General features: G+C 45.0%; 2 protein-coding genes across 2 annotated transcripts; both read right to left on the reverse strand.

Annotated features, from left to right (window-relative positions):
• Window positions 1–3,149: 3,149 nt before the first annotated feature.
• Window positions 3,150–5,215, reverse strand: LOC112214982. The gene is made up of 3 exons (XM_042313076.1): window positions 5,173–5,215; window positions 4,938–5,062; window positions 3,150–4,115 (listed from the first exon to the last, which is right to left on the reverse strand). The coding sequence occupies exons 2-3, from the start codon at window positions 5,007–5,009 to the stop codon at window positions 3,954–3,956; spliced, it is 234 nt and encodes a 77-aa protein (XP_042169010.1). The 5' UTR covers window positions 5,010–5,062; window positions 5,173–5,215; the 3' UTR covers window positions 3,150–3,953.
• Window positions 5,216–5,219: 4 nt separating this feature from the next.
• On the reverse strand, window positions 5,220–15,423 carry LOC112247246 (macrophage mannose receptor 1-like; the record flags this gene model as incomplete). The annotated part of the gene is given in 7 exon segments (XM_042313075.1): window positions 5,220–5,551; window positions 5,751–6,125; window positions 6,284–6,346; window positions 13,961–14,099; window positions 14,240–14,364; window positions 14,472–14,852; window positions 15,052–15,423. Coding segments are annotated over 7 exon segments (1,787 nt in total), but the record flags the coding sequence as incomplete, so codon positions are not given.
• Between the last annotated feature and the right edge of the window lie 4,526 nt (window positions 15,424–19,949).

Genomic DNA, 19,949 nt, shown 5'->3' on the forward strand with positions numbered 1-19,949 from the left:
TCCATCTCTCTCAGAAAGACATGACATCTTTCTCTGACCTTGCCCGTGTTTGTTTCTGTCACTTTACTAGTGCTACACTCTATCACTCATTCATTTTGTTTCAGTGTGTGTGTTTGTGTTTTTTTGCTAAACTATCCTTGTAGGGAATCTCTCACAAGGATAGCTAAACATGGATCATTCGGACAATTGCGGACATTTTGCCCATCCCCACAAGGAAAAATGCTATTTTAGGTATCGGGGTAAGATATGGGGTAAGGGTTACAATTATGGTTAGGATTAAGGTTAGGGATTACAGTTAGGTTTAGGATTAAGGTTAGGGTTAGGGTTAGGGGTTGCGGTTAGGATTAGGAGTTAGGGTTAGGTTTAAGGTTAGGGTTAGGGGTTACAGTTAGGTTTAGGATTAGGGTTAGGGTTAGGGGTTACGGTTAGGATTAGGAGTTAGGGTTAGGGTTAGGATAAGGTTAGGGTTAGGGGTTACAGTTAGGTTTAGGAGTTAGGGTTGGGATTAAGGTTAGGGTTAGGGGTTACGGTAGGTTTAGGGATAGGAGTTACGGTTAGGTACAGTTTTACGGTTATGTGTTTGGGGTACAGTTTAGAGGTTATTATTAGGTTTAGGGTTACTGTTCATATGTAGGGTTAGATTTAGGGAGAATAAGATTTTGGATGGGAATCAATTGTTTGGTCCCCACAAGGATAGCAATACAAAACTGTGTGTGTGTGCGTGTGTGTGTCCGTGTGCCTCTTTTGCTAAGCATAACAAAAAGCCTGAACTCTGTCTATGTTGTTGTTGTTAGGCTAACAGTCCCTTTAGTGGTGAGCGTCGCTGTCCGTGATGTAAAATAGGTCCTGTCAGGTTTCTATTACCATGATCTCTTCCATTGAGGTCAAAATAGTTTGCATAAAGATTGAAGGACAATAAAGCATATGGATAGATAGAGAGAGAGTTCTACTTTCTACGTTCAATTCCTTTTGAAAAAAACGACCAAGTTGTAAAGAATGACTATAAAAGCTATATCAATAGCATCGCATCAAATTCTCCATCCCTTTGTTTGTGGTTTTTACAGGTCTGTTACTGAACATGGGGAGGTTGAGAGGCAGGTAGGAGTGAGATGAGCAGGTTCTCATGGGGTCAATGCTTAGGGCCCTAAATCTCCTAAATGATGTCACTATTGGAATTGAAAGGGATTCCTTAGTGCTTTGAGAGTTGCTTTGTGGTTTGACTGGAGATCAGGAAATGACATGTACAGAAGGAACATAAAAACAGGAACAGAGGCAATACCAATCAGACAGCCAATCAGATGTGTTAGCCACCATCACACAAGTAGGACTTACCACGCTGCGCTTTGGTCCAATCCTTCTTCATCAGACGACCGTTACAGAACTACCCACCACAAGCGGACCAAGCAGCGTGGTATGGAGGAGCAGAGGGTTCAGGATTCGTGGACTTGGGAGGAAATCCTGGACGGGACCCTGGAGGCAGGCTGGTGAATATCGCTGTCCGAAAGAGGAACTGGAGGCAGCTAAAGCTGAGAGGCTGCGATATGAAGCAAGTCAGCGAAGCAGGCACAAGAGGCAGCCCCCCCCCAAAAATGTGGGGGAGATTGGCGGAGTCAGGCTATAGACCTGAGGCAACACCCTGTGCTTACCGGAAGCAGCGTGGGACTGGTCAGGTGTTATGCGGTAAAGCGCACGGTGTCTCCAGGGCGCCCTCATAGCCCGGTGCGCTATATGCCAGCCCTCCACAAGTGCCACACGAGAGTGGGCATCCAGCCAGGGCAGATTGTGGCAGCTCAGCGTGCTTGGTCTACGGTGTGCCGTTTTGGCCCAGGGTATCCTGCGCCGGCTCTGCGCACTGTGTCTCCGGTGCGCTGGGACTGTTCAGTGCGTCCTATGCCTGCGCGCCGCCCGTGCTAGGCTAAAGTGGGCATTCAGCCAAGTGGAGAGGTGCAAGTGTCAAGCACTAGATCTCCAGTGTTCCCCCACAGCCTGGTTCGACCTGTGCCTGCACTCTGGAGGTGCTGGGGCTAAAGTGGGCATTCAGCCTGGTGGAGTGGTGCCACGGCTGCGCACGAGATCTCCAGTGCTCCCCCACAGCCCGGTTCATCCTCTGCCTCCCCTAAGGACCAGGCCTCCTGTAGGCCTCCTCCCTCCAGCAACGCCCTCCAGTCCGGAGCCCACAACGAGGGTCCCCAGTCCAGTGCCCGCAACGAGGGTCCCTAGTACGGGGCCCGCAGAGAGGGTCCCCAGTCCGGGGTCGGCAGTGAGGTTCCCCACACCAGAGGCGCCACCAAAGGGGGGTGAGCCAGAGGTGGAGAGGGGTCTACGTCCCGCACCATAGCCGCCACCGTGGATAGAATCGCACCCAGACTACCCCCTATAGGTTCAGTTTTTGTGGCCGGAATTCGCACCTTTGGGGGGGAGTGGGGGGTACTGTCACTCCCTGACCTTAGAGAGCTGTTTTATTTCTCTATTTGTTTAGGTCAGAGTGTGATGTGGGGTGGGCATTCTATGTTTAGTTTTCTATGTTTCTTTATTTCTATGTTTTCGCCAGGTGTGGTTCTCAATCAGGGACAGCTGTCCATCATTGTCTCTGATTGGGAATCATACTTAGGTAGCCCTTTTTCCCTCCTTTCAGTGTGGGTAGTTTACTTTGTTAGAGGCAGTATAGCCGAAGTTAAGCTTCACGGTTGATTCTTCCTTTGTTGTTTTGTTGGCAACATTTAAATAAAAGGAAAATGTACACTCACCAAGCTGCACCTTGGTCTACTTCTTTCATCGGCCGTGACAAAAGCACAATGCTCTACAAACTGAGCCACACAGCACCACAACACACATGAGAGTTGGCAAGAGACCACAAACAGATCTGAGACCAGGTTCATTACTGATGTCACATCATTGTGTGTTCCAGGAAATATCCTGGTTCTGGTTGATGTGGAAAGTTCCCCTCTGTCTAATTTGAGGAAGTTATGCAAAATGTAACTAAAGCTCTGGTCAGCAGGACATGGTTCTAACTGGTACCAGTGTATCAGAGTCCTGAAGAGAGGAGTTGATTACACATTATGTCTAGATGACTTTATCATCAAGGTAAAATGTGTCAAATAAACATTAAAATAATATTTAGTTGAAACTTGAAGAATCACAACTCTAGACCGATACTGTCAATCTGCAACGGGTATTTACTTGATCATCAGAAGAGACATCTTCATTAACCAATAAAAAACATGCTGAGACTACATTGGCTATGCAGTATGTAAACTGTGGTCTAAATACATTTACAATTAAAGTAAGTTACATTCCAATTAGAAAAACACATTGATACTCACAGTGCTGTGAAAAAGTATTTGCCCCCTTTCTGATATTCTCTATTTTTGCATATTTTTGATACTGAATGTTATCAGATCTTCAACCAAAACCTAAAATTAGATAAAGTGAACCTGAGTTTGCAAAATAACAAACCATATTTATACTTATTTTGTCCACAACCAAGAGCTTTTTAATTTTTCACACATGAACATTGAATGTTACATAACTTTGTTTATGAAATAAATGAAATAAGTATGTAATTGTTGTGTTATTTGTTCACTCAGGTTCCCTTCATCTAATATTCTGTTTTCTTTGAAGATCTGATAACATTCAGCATCTTAAATCTGTAAAAGTTGAGAACATTAGAAAGGAGGAAAATACTTTTTCCCAGCCCTGAATATCAACATAACTACAAATAACTTATTTACAGACATGATGTGTGAAATGTCTGTCTTGAGAACACACCCTGTAATAAAACAACCAAGTCAAGAAAATGATCAAGAAAAACATCTCATGATAAAACACTATTGATGTTTATACTCAAACAATTTAATTAATAAAACACATTTAATTAGGTTCAGAAAATACATCCCAGTACAGATAATTAATATAACTAAAAAAGATAAATTAAAGGAGAACATTTTACATAACTAGAGTTCTCTCTTTGTCATCATCCTCTTCATCTTCTTCTCCTCCTCTTCTTTCTTGGGAGACCCCTCTTCCTCCTTGTGGAAGACCTTCCCATCAGGCTGCTTTTTCCATGTCACTTTGGTGTCTGCAGGTAACCCCTGCTCCTTCAGCTTGTTCCTTATCTGGAGAAACACACCCATACAGAGACACACAATATTTCACTCTGTAATAGTCATTCTGAAGATCTACAACTACCATTCCTTCCTGCTATACTGAGACGTTCTTCACTTCAACCCTTTGACTCTATGAGGAAACTAGGCTTATATTTGTCCTATTTCACACATGTACAAGTGTGTTTTAATATACATGTGTGAATTGGAAATGTGTTTTTGGACATCCCACTCTCCCTGAGACACCCTTTGAGAGCGGGGTCACAGCCAGGGTAGAAGGTCGTCCACAAACAGACAAGGACGCAGACCAGAGGGGAGGTCATCCACAAACAGACAAGGACGCAGACCAGAGAGGAGGTCATCTACAACAGACTAGGACCCAGACCAGAGAGGAGGTCATCCACAACAGACTAGGACACAGACCAGAGAGGAGGTCATCTACAACAGACTAGGACGCAGACCAGAGAGGAGGTCATCTACAACAGACTAGGACGCAGACCAGAGAGGAGGTCGTCCACAAACAGACTAGGACGCAGACCAGAGAGGAGGTCATCTACAACAGACTAGGACGCAGACCAGAGAGGAGGTCATCTTCAATCCGACTAGGACCCAGACCAGAGAGGAGGTCATCCACAACAGACTAGATCCCAGACCTGAAAGGAGGTCATCCACAACAGACTAGATCCCAGACCTGAAAGGAGGTCATCCACAACAGACTAGGACCCAGACCAGAGAGGAGGTCATCCACAACAGACTAGGAACCAGACCAGAGAGGTGATCTATAAAGTTTGTATCATTACCCGGTTGGTTCTTCATGAACAGGGGGAAACTCACCTCTTGTAAGATGGTGTCCTGAACAGCAGGATCACTGATGTTCAGATGTTGATCCTTTGGGGTCATCTTCATTCTCACCACCTGTCTCTTCAGTTGAGGTTTCTCAGGGGTCTCCACAGCTGGACCTACAAGATAATACAATCCCACAATGACAGTAGTGAATCATAGGGGCAACATTAGAGTTCTTCTGTCATCATAGTATCAGGTAGATCAGGTGGATAATATGGTAACTTACCATAGCAGATGAAAGGAAAGTTGGAGTCACAGGGATGATTTATGATTTATCCATTTAGAATAATACCGGTAATCAGAATAATAAAAATAAGAATGAGAAGACACCAGAGTGCAGTTGTCTCCCTGATTTGTTGAAGGCCGTCCTGAATGCCAGTTTCTGAATGAGGAGTCACTCTGGTCTGACCATCTCCAGGAGTCTAGAAACAGACCGATCCACACAGGAAGTCCCGTCAGTGACATCTTCTTCTCTATCTCTGTGTTCTCAGTCTGGTTCCTCACACTGACCAGGTCTGTGTGATACTGTCTGCAGTAACTCTGAGCATCTATCCAGGCCTTGTTCTCCTGAATTAAGACGTATGTTAGGTTGGTGTCTTGTTTTCCTGCAAAAGTCAAATGTAATAATCAATTCAAATATCCAATGAAACATCATCTACTGATCATCTATAGTACATGTTGTCATTGATTTGATAACAGATCAATAACTGATTAACAACTTAAAGCTCTCATGAGTCTATGTTTCAACTCAATGGCAGCTCCAGCACTTAGAACAGGCTTCATCATTAGTATGTGAATACTCACCATCATAACAGATGAAGTGATGCTGGTCATCACAGGAGGTGTTGTTCCACAGACCAGATGTACTCATAAAAACACAGTTGCCATTTTGGGGTGTTCCAGTGTCCCAGTTTCTGAACTCAGTCTCCCCCTCTCTGTAGAAACGTCTGTCTGCCAGAGACCAGTGCCACTTCATGGAGTCTCCCTTCTTCAGTCCGATCCAGAACCAGTAATTAGAACTACTGACACTGGTCATCAGCCTGTTCAGGTCCTCCATGTCATCTACTGTAGCCAGATCAGTGTAATGTGCTCTGCAGTAACTCTGGGCATCCGTCCAGGTCTTTTTTATGTTTATGACGTGATACTGACAAATAAGACACGAGGAAGGTGTGTAGAACCCTGCGAAGAGAATAATGATTCCTGACAGACATTTTATCCAGCAACCACAATCATCTATGCATCTTTGCACGTGGTACACCAAATTGTTCAAGCAAACACACACGTGTCACACACACACGTGTCACACACACGTACAAACACAATCACATCTAACTGACCTGAGATTAGGAGGGTGAGGTACAAAGAAGTTTCCATCAGTGTGAAATTCAATGGAAATATGGCTAAAGATGTGATCAGAGACTCCTACACTCAGTTTAGAGTTGTGTTCCAAGAGATTTCAAAAGGTACCAATTACATCTGAAATGTAACCAGAATGATTAAAAAAAAACTGTGTTACATTCATTTCTCTACATTAATGCTAAAAATATTATACATTTTTAACATGGCCTCACCGGTTGTTTGTAGGAAAGTCTGTCTCACTCCGTCTATCTTGCTCTCTCCAGATCTCTCTCTCCTTCTGTGTCTATCTCCGTTGCTTGGCCCTATATACATCTTAAACTGATTGAACTGACTTAAACTGACTTAAACCCATTGATTTGAATATGTTATTCATATTCTGTTTCCAAACAGGGGTATGCAAAAAGGAGTAGACATTCTCATGAAGTTATTATCTTAGTCAAACAAACAGATGGCACGTAACATCTATCACTATGGCAACAGGGTTGGACATAGCCAGGGACACCAGCTGAGCGTTTTGTCAAAGTTTAGAAACAGGTATTTGTAGTTGTCCACATATTCTAAGTCCAGAGTAGTGATGTTGGACAGGCGGGCAGGTGCAGGCAGCTGTCACACCCTGACCATAGTTTGCTTTGTATGTTTCTATGTTTTGTTTGGTCAGGGTGTGATCTGAGTGGGCATTCTATGTTGGATGTCTAGTTTGTCTGTTTCTGTGTTTGGCCTGATATGGTTCTCAATCAGAGGCAGGTGTTAGTCATTGTCTCTGATTGGTAGCCATATTTAGGTAGCCTGTTTTGTCATTGTGGGTTGTGGGTGATTGTCTATGTTCGTTGCTTGTGTCAGCACAGTTCTCATTATAGCTTCACGGTCGTTATTCCTTTATTGTTTTGTATAGTTTGTATTCAGTGTTCAGTGCTTTCTTTGATTAAAAAACCGTCATGAACACATACCACGCTGCATTTTGGTCTGCTCCTTACGACGATCGTGACAGCAGCGATCCGTTGAAGAGCATGCATTTAGTTTTATTTGTATTTAAGAGCAATTGGAGGCCACGGAAGGAGAGTTGTATGGCATTGAAGTTCGCCTGGAGGGTTGTTAACACAGTGTCCAAAGAAGGGCCAGAAGTATACAGAATGGTGTCGTCTGCGTAGAGGTGGATCAGAGACTCACCAGCAGCAAGAGCGACATCATTGATGTGTACAGAGAAGAGATTTGGTCCAAAAATTGAACCCTGTGGCACCCCCATAGAGACTGCCAGTGGCCCGGACAACAGACCCTATGATTTGACACACTGAACTCTATCTGAGAAGTAGTTGGTGAACCAGGCGAGGCAGTCATTTGAGAAACCAAGGCTGTCGAGTCTGCCGATGAGGATGTGGTGATTGACAGAGTCGAAAGCCTTGGTCAGGTCAATGAATATGGCTGCACAGTATTGTTTCTTATCGATGTTGGTTAAGATATCGTTTAAGACCTTGTGCGTGGCTGAGGTGCACCCATGACCAGCTCTGAAACCAGATTGCATAATAGCGGAGTAGGTATGGTGGGATTCGAAATGATCGGTAATCTGTTTGTTGACTTGGCTTTCAAAGACCTTAGAAAGGCAGGGTAGGATAGATATTGGTCTGTAGCAGTTTGGGTCAAGAGCGTCCCCCCTTTTGAAGAGGGGGGTGACCGCAGGACCAATGAGTAACCTGTTCACACAGCAAAAGACAAAGAGCCTCTGAGAAGTGACCACATCTCTCTCTCTCTCTCCCTCCTCTCTCATCTGGTCCCTCTTTATTTAGGACCCTCTCCTTCCCTTTCACACTCTCTTCATCTGTTCCTCTATCTGTGTTCTCCCCCTCTCTCTTTTTCTCCCTCTCCATCTCTCTCAGAAAGACATGACATCTTTCTCTCACCTTGCCCGTGTTTGTTTCTGTCACTTTACTAGTGCTACACTCTATCACTCATTCATTTTGTTTCAGTGTGTGTGTTTGTGTTTTTTTGCTAAACTATCCTTGTAGGGAATCTCTCACAAGGATAGCTAAACATGGATCATTCGGACAATTGCGGACATTTTGCCCATCCCCACAAGGAAAAATGCTATTTTAGGTATCGGGGTAAGATATGGGGTAAGGGTTACAATTATGGTTAGGATTAAGGTTAGGGATTACAGTTAGGTTTAGGATTAAGGTTAGGGTTAGGGGTTGCGGTTAGGATTAGGAGTTAGGGTTAGGTTTAAGGTTAGGGTTAGGGGTTACAGTTAGGTTTAGGAGTTAGGGTTAGGATTAAGGTTAGGGTTAGGGGTTACGGTTAGGATTAGGAGTTAGGGTTAGGGTTAGGATTAGGGTTAGGGTTAGGGGTTACGGTTAGGATTAGGAGTTAGGGTTGGGATTAAGGTTAGGGTTAGGGGTTACGGTAGGTTTAGGGATAGGAGTTACGGTTAGGTACAGTTTTACGGTTATGTGTTTGGGGTACAGTTTAGAGGTTATTATTAGGTTTAGGGTTACTGTTCATATTTAGGGTTAGATTTAGGGAGAATAAGATTTTGGATGGGAATCAATTGTTTGGTCCCCACAAGGATAGCAATACAAAACTGTGTGTGTGTGCGTGTGTGTGTCCGTGTGCCTCTTTTGCTAAGCATAACAAAAAGCCTGAACTCTGTCTATGTTGTTGTTGTTAGGCTAACAGTCCCTTTAGTGGTGAGCGTCGCTGTCCGTGATGTAAAATAGGTCCTGTCAGGTTTCTATTACCATGATCTCTTCCATTGAGGTCAAAATAGTTTGCATAAAGATTGAAGGACAATAAAGCATATGGATAGATAGAGAGAGAGAAAGAGAGAGAGAGTTCTACTTTCTACGTTCAATTCCTTTTGAAAAAAACGACTATGTTGTAAAGAATGACTATAAAAGCTATATCAATAGCATCGCATCAAATTCTCCATCCCTTTGTTTGTGGTTTTTACAGGTCTGTTACTGAACATGGGGAGGTTGAGAGGCAGGTAGGAGTGAGATGAGCAGGTTCTCATGGGGTCAATGCTTAGGGCCCTAAATCTCCTAAATGATGTCACTATTGGAATTGAAAGGGATTCCTTAGTGCTTTGAGAGTTGCTTTGTGGTTTGACTGGAGATCAGGAAATGACATGGACAGAAGGAACATAAAAACAGGAACAGAGGCAATACCAATCAGACAGCCAATCAGATGTGTTAGCCACCATCACACAAGTAGGACTTACCACGCTGCGCTTTGGTCCAATCCTTCTTCATCAGACGACCGTTACAGAACTACCCACCACAAGCGGACCAAGCAGCGTGGTATGGAGGAGCAGAGGGTTCAGGATTCGTGGACTTGGGAGGAAATCCTGGACGGGACCCTGGAGGCAGGCTGGTGAATATCGCTGTCCGAAAGAGGAACTGGAGGCAGCTAAAGCTGAGAGGCTGCGATATGAAGCAAGTCAGCGAAGCAGGCACAAGAGGCAGCCCCCCCCAAAAAATGTGGGGGAGATTGGCGGAGTCAGGCTATAGACCTGAGGCAACACCCTGTGCTTACCGGAAGCAGCGTGGGACTGGTCAGGTGTTATGCGGTAAAGCGCACGGTGTCTCCAGGGGCGCGCTCATAGCCCAGTGCGCTATATGCCAGCCCTCCACAAGTGCCACACGAGTGGACATCCAGCCAGGGCAGATTGTGGCAGCTCAGCGTGCTTGGTCTACGGTGTGCCGTTTTGGCCCAGGGTATCCTGCGCCGGCTCTGCGCACTGTGTCTCCGGTGCGCTGGGACTGTTCAGTGCGTCCTATGCCTGCGCGCCGCCCGTGCTGGGCTAAAGTGGGCATTCAGCCAAGTGGAGAGGTGCAAGTGTCAAGCACTAGATCTCCAGTGTTCCCCCACAGCCTGGTTCGACCTGTGCCTGCACTCTGGAAGTGCTGGGGCTAAAGTGGGCATTCAGCCTGGTGGAGTGGTGCCACGGCTGCGCACGAGATCTCCAGTGCTCCCCCACAGCCCGGTTCATCCTCTGCCTCCCCTAAGGACCAGGCCTCCTGTAGGCCTCCTCCCTCCAGCAACGCCCTCCAGTCCGGAGCCCACAACGAGGGTCCCCAGTCCAGGGCCAGCAACGAGGGTCCCCATTCCGGGGCCCGCAACGAGGGTCCCTAGTACGGGGCCCGCAGAGAGGGTCCCCAGTCCGGGGTCGGCAGTGAGGTTCCCCACACCAGAGGCGCCACCAAAGGGGGGTGAGCCAGAGGTGGAGAGGGGTCTACGCCCCGCACCATAGCCGCCACCGTGGATAGAATCGCACCCAGACTACCCCCTATAGGTTCAGTTTTGTGGCCGGAATTCGCACCTTGGGGGGGGGTACTATCACGCCCTGACCTTAGAGAGACATTGTATTTCTCTATTTGTTTAGGTGAGAGTGTGATGTGGGGTGGGCATTCTATGTTTTGTTTTCTATGTTTCTTTATTTCTATGTTTTCGCCAGGTGTGGTTCTCAATCAGGGACAGCTGTCTATCATTGTCTCTGATTGGGAATCATACTTAGGTAGCCCTTTTTCCCTCCTTTCAGTGTGGGTAGTTTACTTTGTTAGAGGCAGTATAGCTGAAGTTAAGCTTCACGGTTGATTCTTCCTTTGTTGTTTTGTTGGCAACATTTAAATAAAAGGAAAATGTACACTCACCAAGCTGCACCTTGGTCTACTTCTTTCATCGGCCGTGACAAAAGCACGATGCTCTACAAACTGAGCCACACAGCACCACAACACACATGAGAGTTGGCAAGATGCCACAAACAGATCTGAGACCAGGTTCATTACTGATGTCACATCATTGTGTGTTCCAGGAAATATCCTGGTTCTGGTTGATGTGGAAAGTTCCCCTCTGTCTAATTTGAGGAAGTTATGCAAAATGTAACTAAAGCTCTGGTCAGCAGGACATGGTTCTAACTGGTACCAGTGTATCAGAGTCCTGAAGAGAGGAGTTGATTACACATTATGTCTAGATGTCTTTATCATCAAGGAAAAATGTAACTAAAGCTCTGCTCAGCAGGACATGTTTCTAACTGGTACCAGTGTATCAGAGTCCTGAAGAGAGGAGTTGATTACACATTATGTCTACATGTCTTTATCATCAAGGAAAAATGTGTCAAATAAACATTAAAATAATATTAAGTTGAAACTTGAAGAATCACAACTCTAGACCGATACTGTCAATCTGCAACAGGCATTTACTTGATCATCAGAAAATACATCTTCATTAACCAATAAAAAACATGCTGAGACTACATTGGCTATGCAGTATGTAAACTGTGGTCTAAATACATTTCAATTAAAGAAAGTTACATTCCAATTAGAAAAACACATTGATACTCACAGTGCTGTGAAAAAGTATTTGCCCCCTTTCTGATATTCTCTATTTTTGCAAAATTTTAATACTGAAGTTTATTAGATCTTCAACCAAAACCTAAAATTAGATAAAGTGAACCTGAGTTTGCAAAATAACAAACCATATTTATACTTATTTTGTCTATTTAATTAACAAAGTTATGCAACACCCAATTCCCCTGTGTGAAAAGTAATTGCCCCTTTACACTCAATAGCTGGTTGTTCCACCTTTAGATCTAATGACTGCAACCAAGCACTTCCTGTAGTTGTTGATCAGTCTCTCACATTGCTGTGGAGGACTTTTGGCCCACTCTTCCATGCAGAACTGCTGTAACTCAGCAAAGCATCCTCAAACCATCACACTACCACCACCATGCTTGACGATTGATATGAAGTGTTTTACTGTGGAATTCAGTGTTTGGTTTTCAACAAACATAATGGGACCCATCTAGCCCAAAAAGTTGACTAAAGTTTCCGAAAAAGCACCTGAAAGCAACTGGATGATCATCATGTCACTACTTCCGCCGGAGTTGGTCCCTCTCGTTGTTTGGGTGGCGTTCGGCAGTCGACGTCACCGACCTTCCAGCCATCGCCGATCCACTTTTCATTTTCCATTGGTTTTGTTTTGTCTTCCATCACACCTGGTTCCAATTCCATCAAATACTTGTTGTGTATTTAACCCTCTGTTCCCCCTCATTGTCCTGGTCGGTAATTGTTTCTTGTGGTGCCTATGTACGGTATGCTGGTTTTGACCAGGTTTTGTTTGACCCATTTATTGTATTGTTCAGTTGACGGAGGTTTATGTTTATTAAGCACTCTCCTGTGCCTGACTTCTCTGCCGCCTGTACGCATTGCATTACACATCAAGACTCTTGGAAGAAGGTTTTATCGACAGATGTATAATTGTTTTTGTTTTTTTTGTGGTGAAGTGGTGAAGGGCGCTGCAGTGCCGAGCTGTGCCACCAGAGACTCTGGGTTCGCTCCCAGGCTCTGTCGCAACCGGCCGCGACCGGGAGGTCCGTGGGGCGGCGCACAATTGGCCCAGCACCATCCGGGTTAGGGAGTGCTTGGCCGGTAGGGATATCTTTGACTCATCGCGCACCAGCGACTCCTGTGGCAGGCGCAGTGCACGCTAACCAAGGTTGCCAGGTGCACGGTGTTTCCTCCGACACATTGGTGCGGCTTTTTCCTCCGACACATTGGTGCGGCTGGCTTCCGGGTTGGATGCGCGCTGTGTTAAGAAGCAGTGCGGCTTGGTTGGGTTGTGTATCGGAGGACGCATGACTTTCAACCTTCGTCTCTCCGGAGCCCGTACGGGAGTTGTAGCGATGAGACAAGATAGTAGCTACTAAAACAAATTGGACACCACGAAATTGGGGAGAAAAAGGGGTAAAAATTCAATAACAACATTGTTTTTTAGACGACATGGTCCCATTTCGCCTGGCAAAAACCACTGCATTCATCAGTAAAGGGGATGCTTTGCTGCCTCAGAACCTGGACGACTTGCCTTAATAGAAGGAACCATGAGATCTGCTCAGTATAAGAGAATTCTACAGGAGAATGTCAGGCCATCCGTCTGTGAGCTGAAGAGAGTCATGCAGCAAGACATTGATCCAAAACACACAGTCAAGTCTACATGAAAATGGTTCAAAAGAAACACATTTGAAGTTTTGGAATGACCTCGTCAATGTCCAGACCTAATGATCCCAATGGAGATGTTGTGGCAGGACTTCAAAGTTCATCCTTGAAAACTCGCTGAGTTTAAGCAGTTCTAGGTGGAAGACTGGGCCAAACATGCTCCACAGCGACGTGAAATACTGATCAACAACTTCATAAACCAGTTATTGAGTGTAATGGGACAATTCATATTTAACACATGAACATTGGATGTTACATAACTTTGTTTATGAAATAAATGAAATAAGTATGTAATTGTTGTGTTATTTGTTCACTCAGGTTCCCTTCATCTAATATTCTCTTTTCTTTGAAGATCTGATAACATTCTTCATCTTAAATCTGTAAAAGTTGAGAACATTAGAAAGGAGACAAATACTTTTTCTCAGCCCTGAATATCAACATCACTACAAATAACTCATTTACAGACATGATGTGTAATAAAACAACCAAGTCAAGAAAATTATCAAGAAAAACATCTCATGATAAAACACTATTAATGTTTATACATAAACAATTTAATTAATAAAACACATTGAATTAGGTTCAGAAAATACATCCCAGTACAGATAATTAATCTAAATAAAAAAGGAGAGAACATTTGACATAATTAGAGTTCTCTCTTTGTCATCATACTCTTCTTCATCTTCTTCTCCTCCTCTTCTTTCTTGGGAGACCCCTCTTCTTCCTTGTGGAAGACCTTCCCATCAGGCTGCTTTTTCCATGTCACTTTGGTGTCTGCAGGTAACCCCTGCTCCTTCAGCTTGTTCCTTATCTGGAGAAACACAAAGACACACAGAGACACACAATATTTCACTCTGTATCATAGAGGTGATCTGTAGAGTTTGCATCATTATTGAGTGGTTCTTCATGAACAGGGTAAAACTCACCTCTTGTAAGATGGAGTCCTGAGACACCCTTGAGAGTGGGGTCCTGAACAGCAGGATCGCTGATGTTCAGATGTTGATCCTTTGGGGTCATCTTCATTCTCACCACATGTCTCTTCAGTTGAGGTTTCTCAGTGGTCTCCACAGCTGGACCTACAAGATAATACAATCCCACAATGACAGTAGTGAATCATGGGGGAATTAGAATTATCTTGTCATCATTCTATTATTAAGACCAGGAGGAGAATGTTGTAACTTACCATAGCAGATGAAAGGATAGTTGAGGCCACAGGGATCATTTATCCATGGAGCATAATTATAATAGTCATAATAATCATAGTCATAATAATAACGATTAAAAGACACCAGAGTGCAGGTGTCTCCCTGATCTGTTGAAGGCCGTCCTGACAACCAGTTTCTGAATGAGGAGTCACTCTGGTCTGACCATCTCCAGGAGTCTAGAAACAGACCGATCCACACAGGAAGTCCCCTCAGTGATATCTTCTTCTCTATCTCTGTGTTCTCAGTCTGGTTCCTCACACTGACCAGGTCTGTGTGATACTGTCTGCAGTAACTCTGAGCATCTATCCAGGTCCTGTTCTCCTGAATTAAGACGTATGTTTGGTTGGTGACTTGTTTTCCTGCAAAAGTCAAATGTAATAATCAATACAAATATCCAATGAAACATCATCTACTGATCATCTATAGTACATGTTGTCATTGATTTGATAACAGATCAATAACTGATTAACAACTTAAAGCTCTCATGAGTCTATGTTTCAACTCAATGGCAGCTCCAGCACTTAGAACAGGCTTCATCATTAGTATGTGTACACTCACCATCATAACAGATGAAGTGATGCTGGTCATCACAGGAGGTGTTGTTCCACAGACCAGATGTACTCATTAAAGCACAGTTACCATTTTGGGGTGTTCCAGTGTCCCAGTTTCTGAACTCAGTCTCCCCCTCTCTGTAGAAACGTCTGTCTGCCAGAGACCAGTGCCACTTCATGGAGTCTCCCTTCTTCAGTCCGATCCAGAACCAGTAATTAGAACTACTGACACTGGTCATCAGCCTGTTCAGGTCCTCCATGTCATCTACTGTAGCCAGATCAGTGTAATGTGCTCTGCAGTAACTCTGGGCATCAGTCCAGTTCATATTGTTGGTAATGAAGTGATACTGATGAAGACATGAGGAAGGTGTGTAGAATCCTGTGAACAGAATAATGATTAATGAGGGATATTTTCTCCATCACCTTCTCAACCCCAACCACACTATCTATGGATCTGTTAACATACAGTACACACTGGTGTGCAAACACACACACACACACACACACACACACACACACACACACACACACACGCATCCATAAACACACACACACACACACACACACACACACACACACGCATCCATAAACACACACACACAGACACACACACACACACACATCCATAAACACAGTTTGTAGAGCATGGTTCATCCATAAACACACACACACAGCATGCATAACCACACTTTTCCAGTGTGGGTGTTCAATGTGCATTTGTTGGGTTGGTGAGGGATCGTTGAGGGGCGGTAGACTACCTTGGGTGTACTATTTTCAAATAAATCATTATTTATTCTGCGATTATTCTATTGCTATTATTTCTGTTAGCAATGAAATGTACAGTGCATGTTAATATTATCTTCTGATTATAATTATGTCTATATCTATTATCTTCCAAAATGTAGCTGTCTGATAACACATTCTGATTGAATGGCTTGTCCTTCACTTTGTAAAATCCCAGGGTGCATTGAGTGAAAGTTGGAGAAAGATCTTGGTTCCTTTCTAAACATAGAAGACTGAATGCAAAGTGGACTCTGTCCACAAAATAGGTGAAGAGAACTGACAAAGAGTTGAGTCGTCCTTCAAAGCCAGGGGCAGAGTGAATACAAAGAGAACAGAGTTATGTTTCTATTTTATACCACAGTTCACTTTAAACAGGACTGAGATCAGTTACCTTCGGCGGAAGTCGTGACAGGATATTACACAATTTGAGTTTGTGTACAAAAAGAGTTTTGGAAATGTACAATTATATCTGAAATTGGCACCAAAATTATTTGAATCAAAAAAAACTATAAATACATTTATCGACAATAAACTTGCTAGATTTCCAGCATGATTATACAATCCAAAATGGCCTCACCTGTTGTTTGAAGGAAACACTGTCTCTTTCATTTGCTCTCTCTCGCTCTCTCTCTCTCTCTCCCTCCAAGCCTCCAGTTTTGCCTTATAAACCTTACACTGTTCCTAATTTATTTGAATGTATTATTTATAAACAAAAACAACTGTGATGTGACATTCATCCCACTGGGTTGGAAAGAGAAAGAGAAGGAAACAGTTAGAGAGGCTATACAGAACATTTTCATGTGATGGTTCTGTTGATCCAAAGGAGATAACCCACTCCTCTAGACAGACATATTGCCCAGAAATTGTCTCATTGTAAAGAAAAGGACCCAACACTTCACGTCCAAAAACAAATGTTGAGATATTCCAAGAATTGTTCAGGTGAGTGAGTGAGGCCTGAATTGAGACTCTCACAAGTGACTGGAAAAGGAAGGGAGGAATACCACAGAGACAGACAGGAACCCAGAGGCCCTGGTCTCAGCTCTCACTGGTCTCAGCTCTCACTGGTCTCAGCTCTCACTGGTCTCAGCTCTCACTGGTCTCAGCTCTCACTGGTCTCAGCTCTCACTGGTCTCAGCTCTCACTGGTCTCAGCTCACTGATCTCAGCTCTCACTGATCTCAGCTCATACATGTACCTGTGTTTTTGTGAAAGTTGATAATTATTTATTTAACCTTTATTTATCTAGACAATGTTCTCAAGGTTATTATTGGGTTGCTAAGATAAAAAGTCATTAAGATTAACATAAACTACTCAGTCATTGGGTTCTCTGCCCTCCATCCCCTCTGTCATTGTGTGCTCTGCCCTCCATCCCCTCTGTCATTGGGTGCTCTGCCCTCCATCTCCTCTGTCATTGGGTGCTCTGCCCTCCCTCTCCTCTGTCATTGGGTACTCTGCCCTCCCTCTCCTCTGTCATTGGGTGCTCTGCCCTCCATCCCCTCTGTCATTGGGTGCTCTGCCCTCCATCTCCTCTGTCATTGGGTGCTCTGCCCTCCCTCTCCTCTGTCATTGGGTACTCTGCCCTCCCTCTCCTCTGTAGTTGGGTTCTCTGCCCTCCTCATCTCTGTCATTGTGTGCTCTGCCCTCCCTCTCCTCTGTAGTTGGGTTCTCTGCCCTCCCTCATCTCTGTCATTGGGTACTCTGCCCTCCCTCTCCTCTGTAGTTGGGTTCTCTGCCCTCCCTCTCCTCTGTCATTGTGTGCTCTGCCCTCCATCCCTCTGTCATTGGGTGCTCTGCCCTCCATCTCCTCTGTCATTGGGTGCTCTGCCCTCCCTCTCCTCTGTCATTGGGTACTCTGCCCTCCCTCTCCTCTGTCATTGGGTGCTCTGCCCTCCATCCCCTCTGTCATTGGGTGCTCTGCCCTCCATCTCCTCTGTCATTGGGTGCTCTGCCCTCCCTCTCCTCTGTCATTGGGTGCTCTGCCCTCCCTCTCCTCTGTAATTGGGTGCTCTGCCCTCCCTCTCCTCTGTCATTGGGTGCTCTGCCCTCCCTCTCCTCTGTAATTGGGTGCTCTGCCCTCCCTCTCCTCTGTCATTGGGTGCTCTACCCTCCCTCTCCCCTGTAGTTGGGTTCTCTGACCTCCCTCTCCTCTGTAGTGGGGTGCTCTGACCTCCCTCTCCTCTGTCATTGGGTGCTCTGCCCTCCCTCTCCTCTGTCATTGGGTACTCTGACCTCCCTCTCCTCTGTAGTTGGGTTCTCTGACCTCCCTCTCCTCTGTCATTGGGTTCTCTGACCTCCCTCTCCTCTGTCATTGGGTACTCTGACCTCCCTCTCCTCTGTCATTGGGTACTCTGCCCTCCCTCTCCTCTGGCATTGGGTACTCTGACCTCCCTCTCCTCTGTCATTGGGTACTCTGCACTCCATCTCCTGTTTCATGGGGTTTTCTGCCCCTCTCTCCTCTGTCATTGGGTACTCTGACCTCCCTCTCCTCTGTCATTGGGTACTCTGACCTCCCTCTCCTCTGTCATTGGGTACTCTGCCCTCCCTCTCCTCTGTCATTGGGTGCTCTGCCCTCCCTCTCCTCTGTCATTGGGTGCTCTGCCCTCCCTCTCCTCTGTCATTGGGTGCTCTGCCCTCCCTCTCCTCTGTCATTGGGTGCTCTGCCCTCCCTCTCCTCTGTCATTGGGTGCTCTGCACTCCATCTCCTGTTTCATGGGGTTTTCTGCCCTCTCTCTCCTCTGTCATTGGGTGCTCTGCACTCCATCTCCTGTTTCATGGGGTTTTCTGCCCTCTCTCTCCTCTGTCATTGGGTGCTCTGCCCTCCCTCTCCTCTGTCATTGGGTGCTCTGACCTCCCTCTCCTCTGTCATTGGGTTCTCTGCCCTCTCTCTCCTCTGTCATTGGGTGCTCTGACCTCCCTCTCCTCTGTCATTGGGTACTCTGACCTCCCTCTCCTCTGTCATTGGGTACTCTGACCTCCCTCTCCTCTGTCATTGGGTTCTCTGACCTCCCTCTCCTCTGTAGTTGGGTTCTCTGACCTCCCTCTCCTCTGTAGTTGGGTTCTCTGACCTCCCTCTCCTCTGTCATTGGGTTCTCTGACCTCCCTCTCCTCTGTCATTGGGTACTCTGACCTCCCTCTCCTCTGTCATTGGGTACTCTTACCTCCCTCTCCTCTGTCATTGGGTGCTCTGCCCTCCCCCTCCTCTGTCATTGGGTACTCTGCCCTCCCTCTCCTCTGTCATTGGGTACTCTGACCTCCCTCTCCTCTGTCATTGGGTACTCTGCCCTCCCTCTCCTCTGTCATTGGGTGCTCTGCACTCCATCTCCTGTTTCATGGGGTACTCTGACCTCCCTCTCCTCTGTCATTGGGTGCTCTGCCCTCCCTCTCCTCTGTCATTGGGTGCTCTGCACTCCATCTCCTGTTTCATGGGGTTTTCTGCCATCTCTCTCCTCTGTCATTGCTCTGGAATGTAAAACCCTTTACACAGAGGGTTCTACAAAGAACCCAAAAGGGTTCTAGCTGTGATAAAATGTGGATCCAGAAAGGGTTATTCAAAGGGTTGTCCAATGAATACAACCACCATTGTGTGGTAGTTCCAGAATGTAGCCTGCAGGTCCCAGATCTGTTGTGCTGTCTGGTAACTCCTATGGTTATTGTCATTTCTAGCTTGATAAGAACCATGAACAAAAATATGAACAAATATATGAACAAAAATATGAACAAATATATGAACAAATATATGGACAAATATATGAACAAATATATGAACAAATATATGAACAAATATATGAACAAATATATGAACAAATATATGAACAAATATATGGACAAATATATGAACAAATATATGAACAAATATATGGACAAATATATGAACAAATATATGAACAAATATATGAACAAATATATGAACAAATATATGACCGCTACATGTAAAGTGTTTGGTCCCATGTTTCATGAGTTGAAATAAAAGATCCCAGAAATTCTTCATACGCACAAAAAAAGCATATTTCTAAAAATGTTTTATTTATTTACAAACCTGATAATGACCATTTCTCCTTTCCCAAGATAAACCATCCACCTGACAGGTGTGGCATATCAAGAAGCTGACTAAACAGCAAGATCA

Source organism: Oncorhynchus tshawytscha, unplaced genomic scaffold (genome assembly GCF_018296145.1).
Source record: "Oncorhynchus tshawytscha isolate Ot180627B unplaced genomic scaffold, Otsh_v2.0 Un_contig_10167_pilon_pilon, whole genome shotgun sequence".
In the NCBI taxonomy this organism is placed as follows: domain Eukaryota; kingdom Metazoa; phylum Chordata; class Actinopteri; order Salmoniformes; family Salmonidae; genus Oncorhynchus; species Oncorhynchus tshawytscha.

Bases quoted from the DNA above. Each gene is read 5' to 3' on its own strand.
- LOC112214982 (XM_042313076.1), bottom strand. From the start codon at position 5,009: ATGAAGATGACCCCAAAGGATCAACATCTGAACATCAGTGATCCTGCT. The intron at 4,116-4,937 runs GTGAGTTTCCCC...GTGTTTCTCCAG, and splicing joins AGGACACCATCTTACAAGAG to ATAAGGAACAAGCTGAAGGA.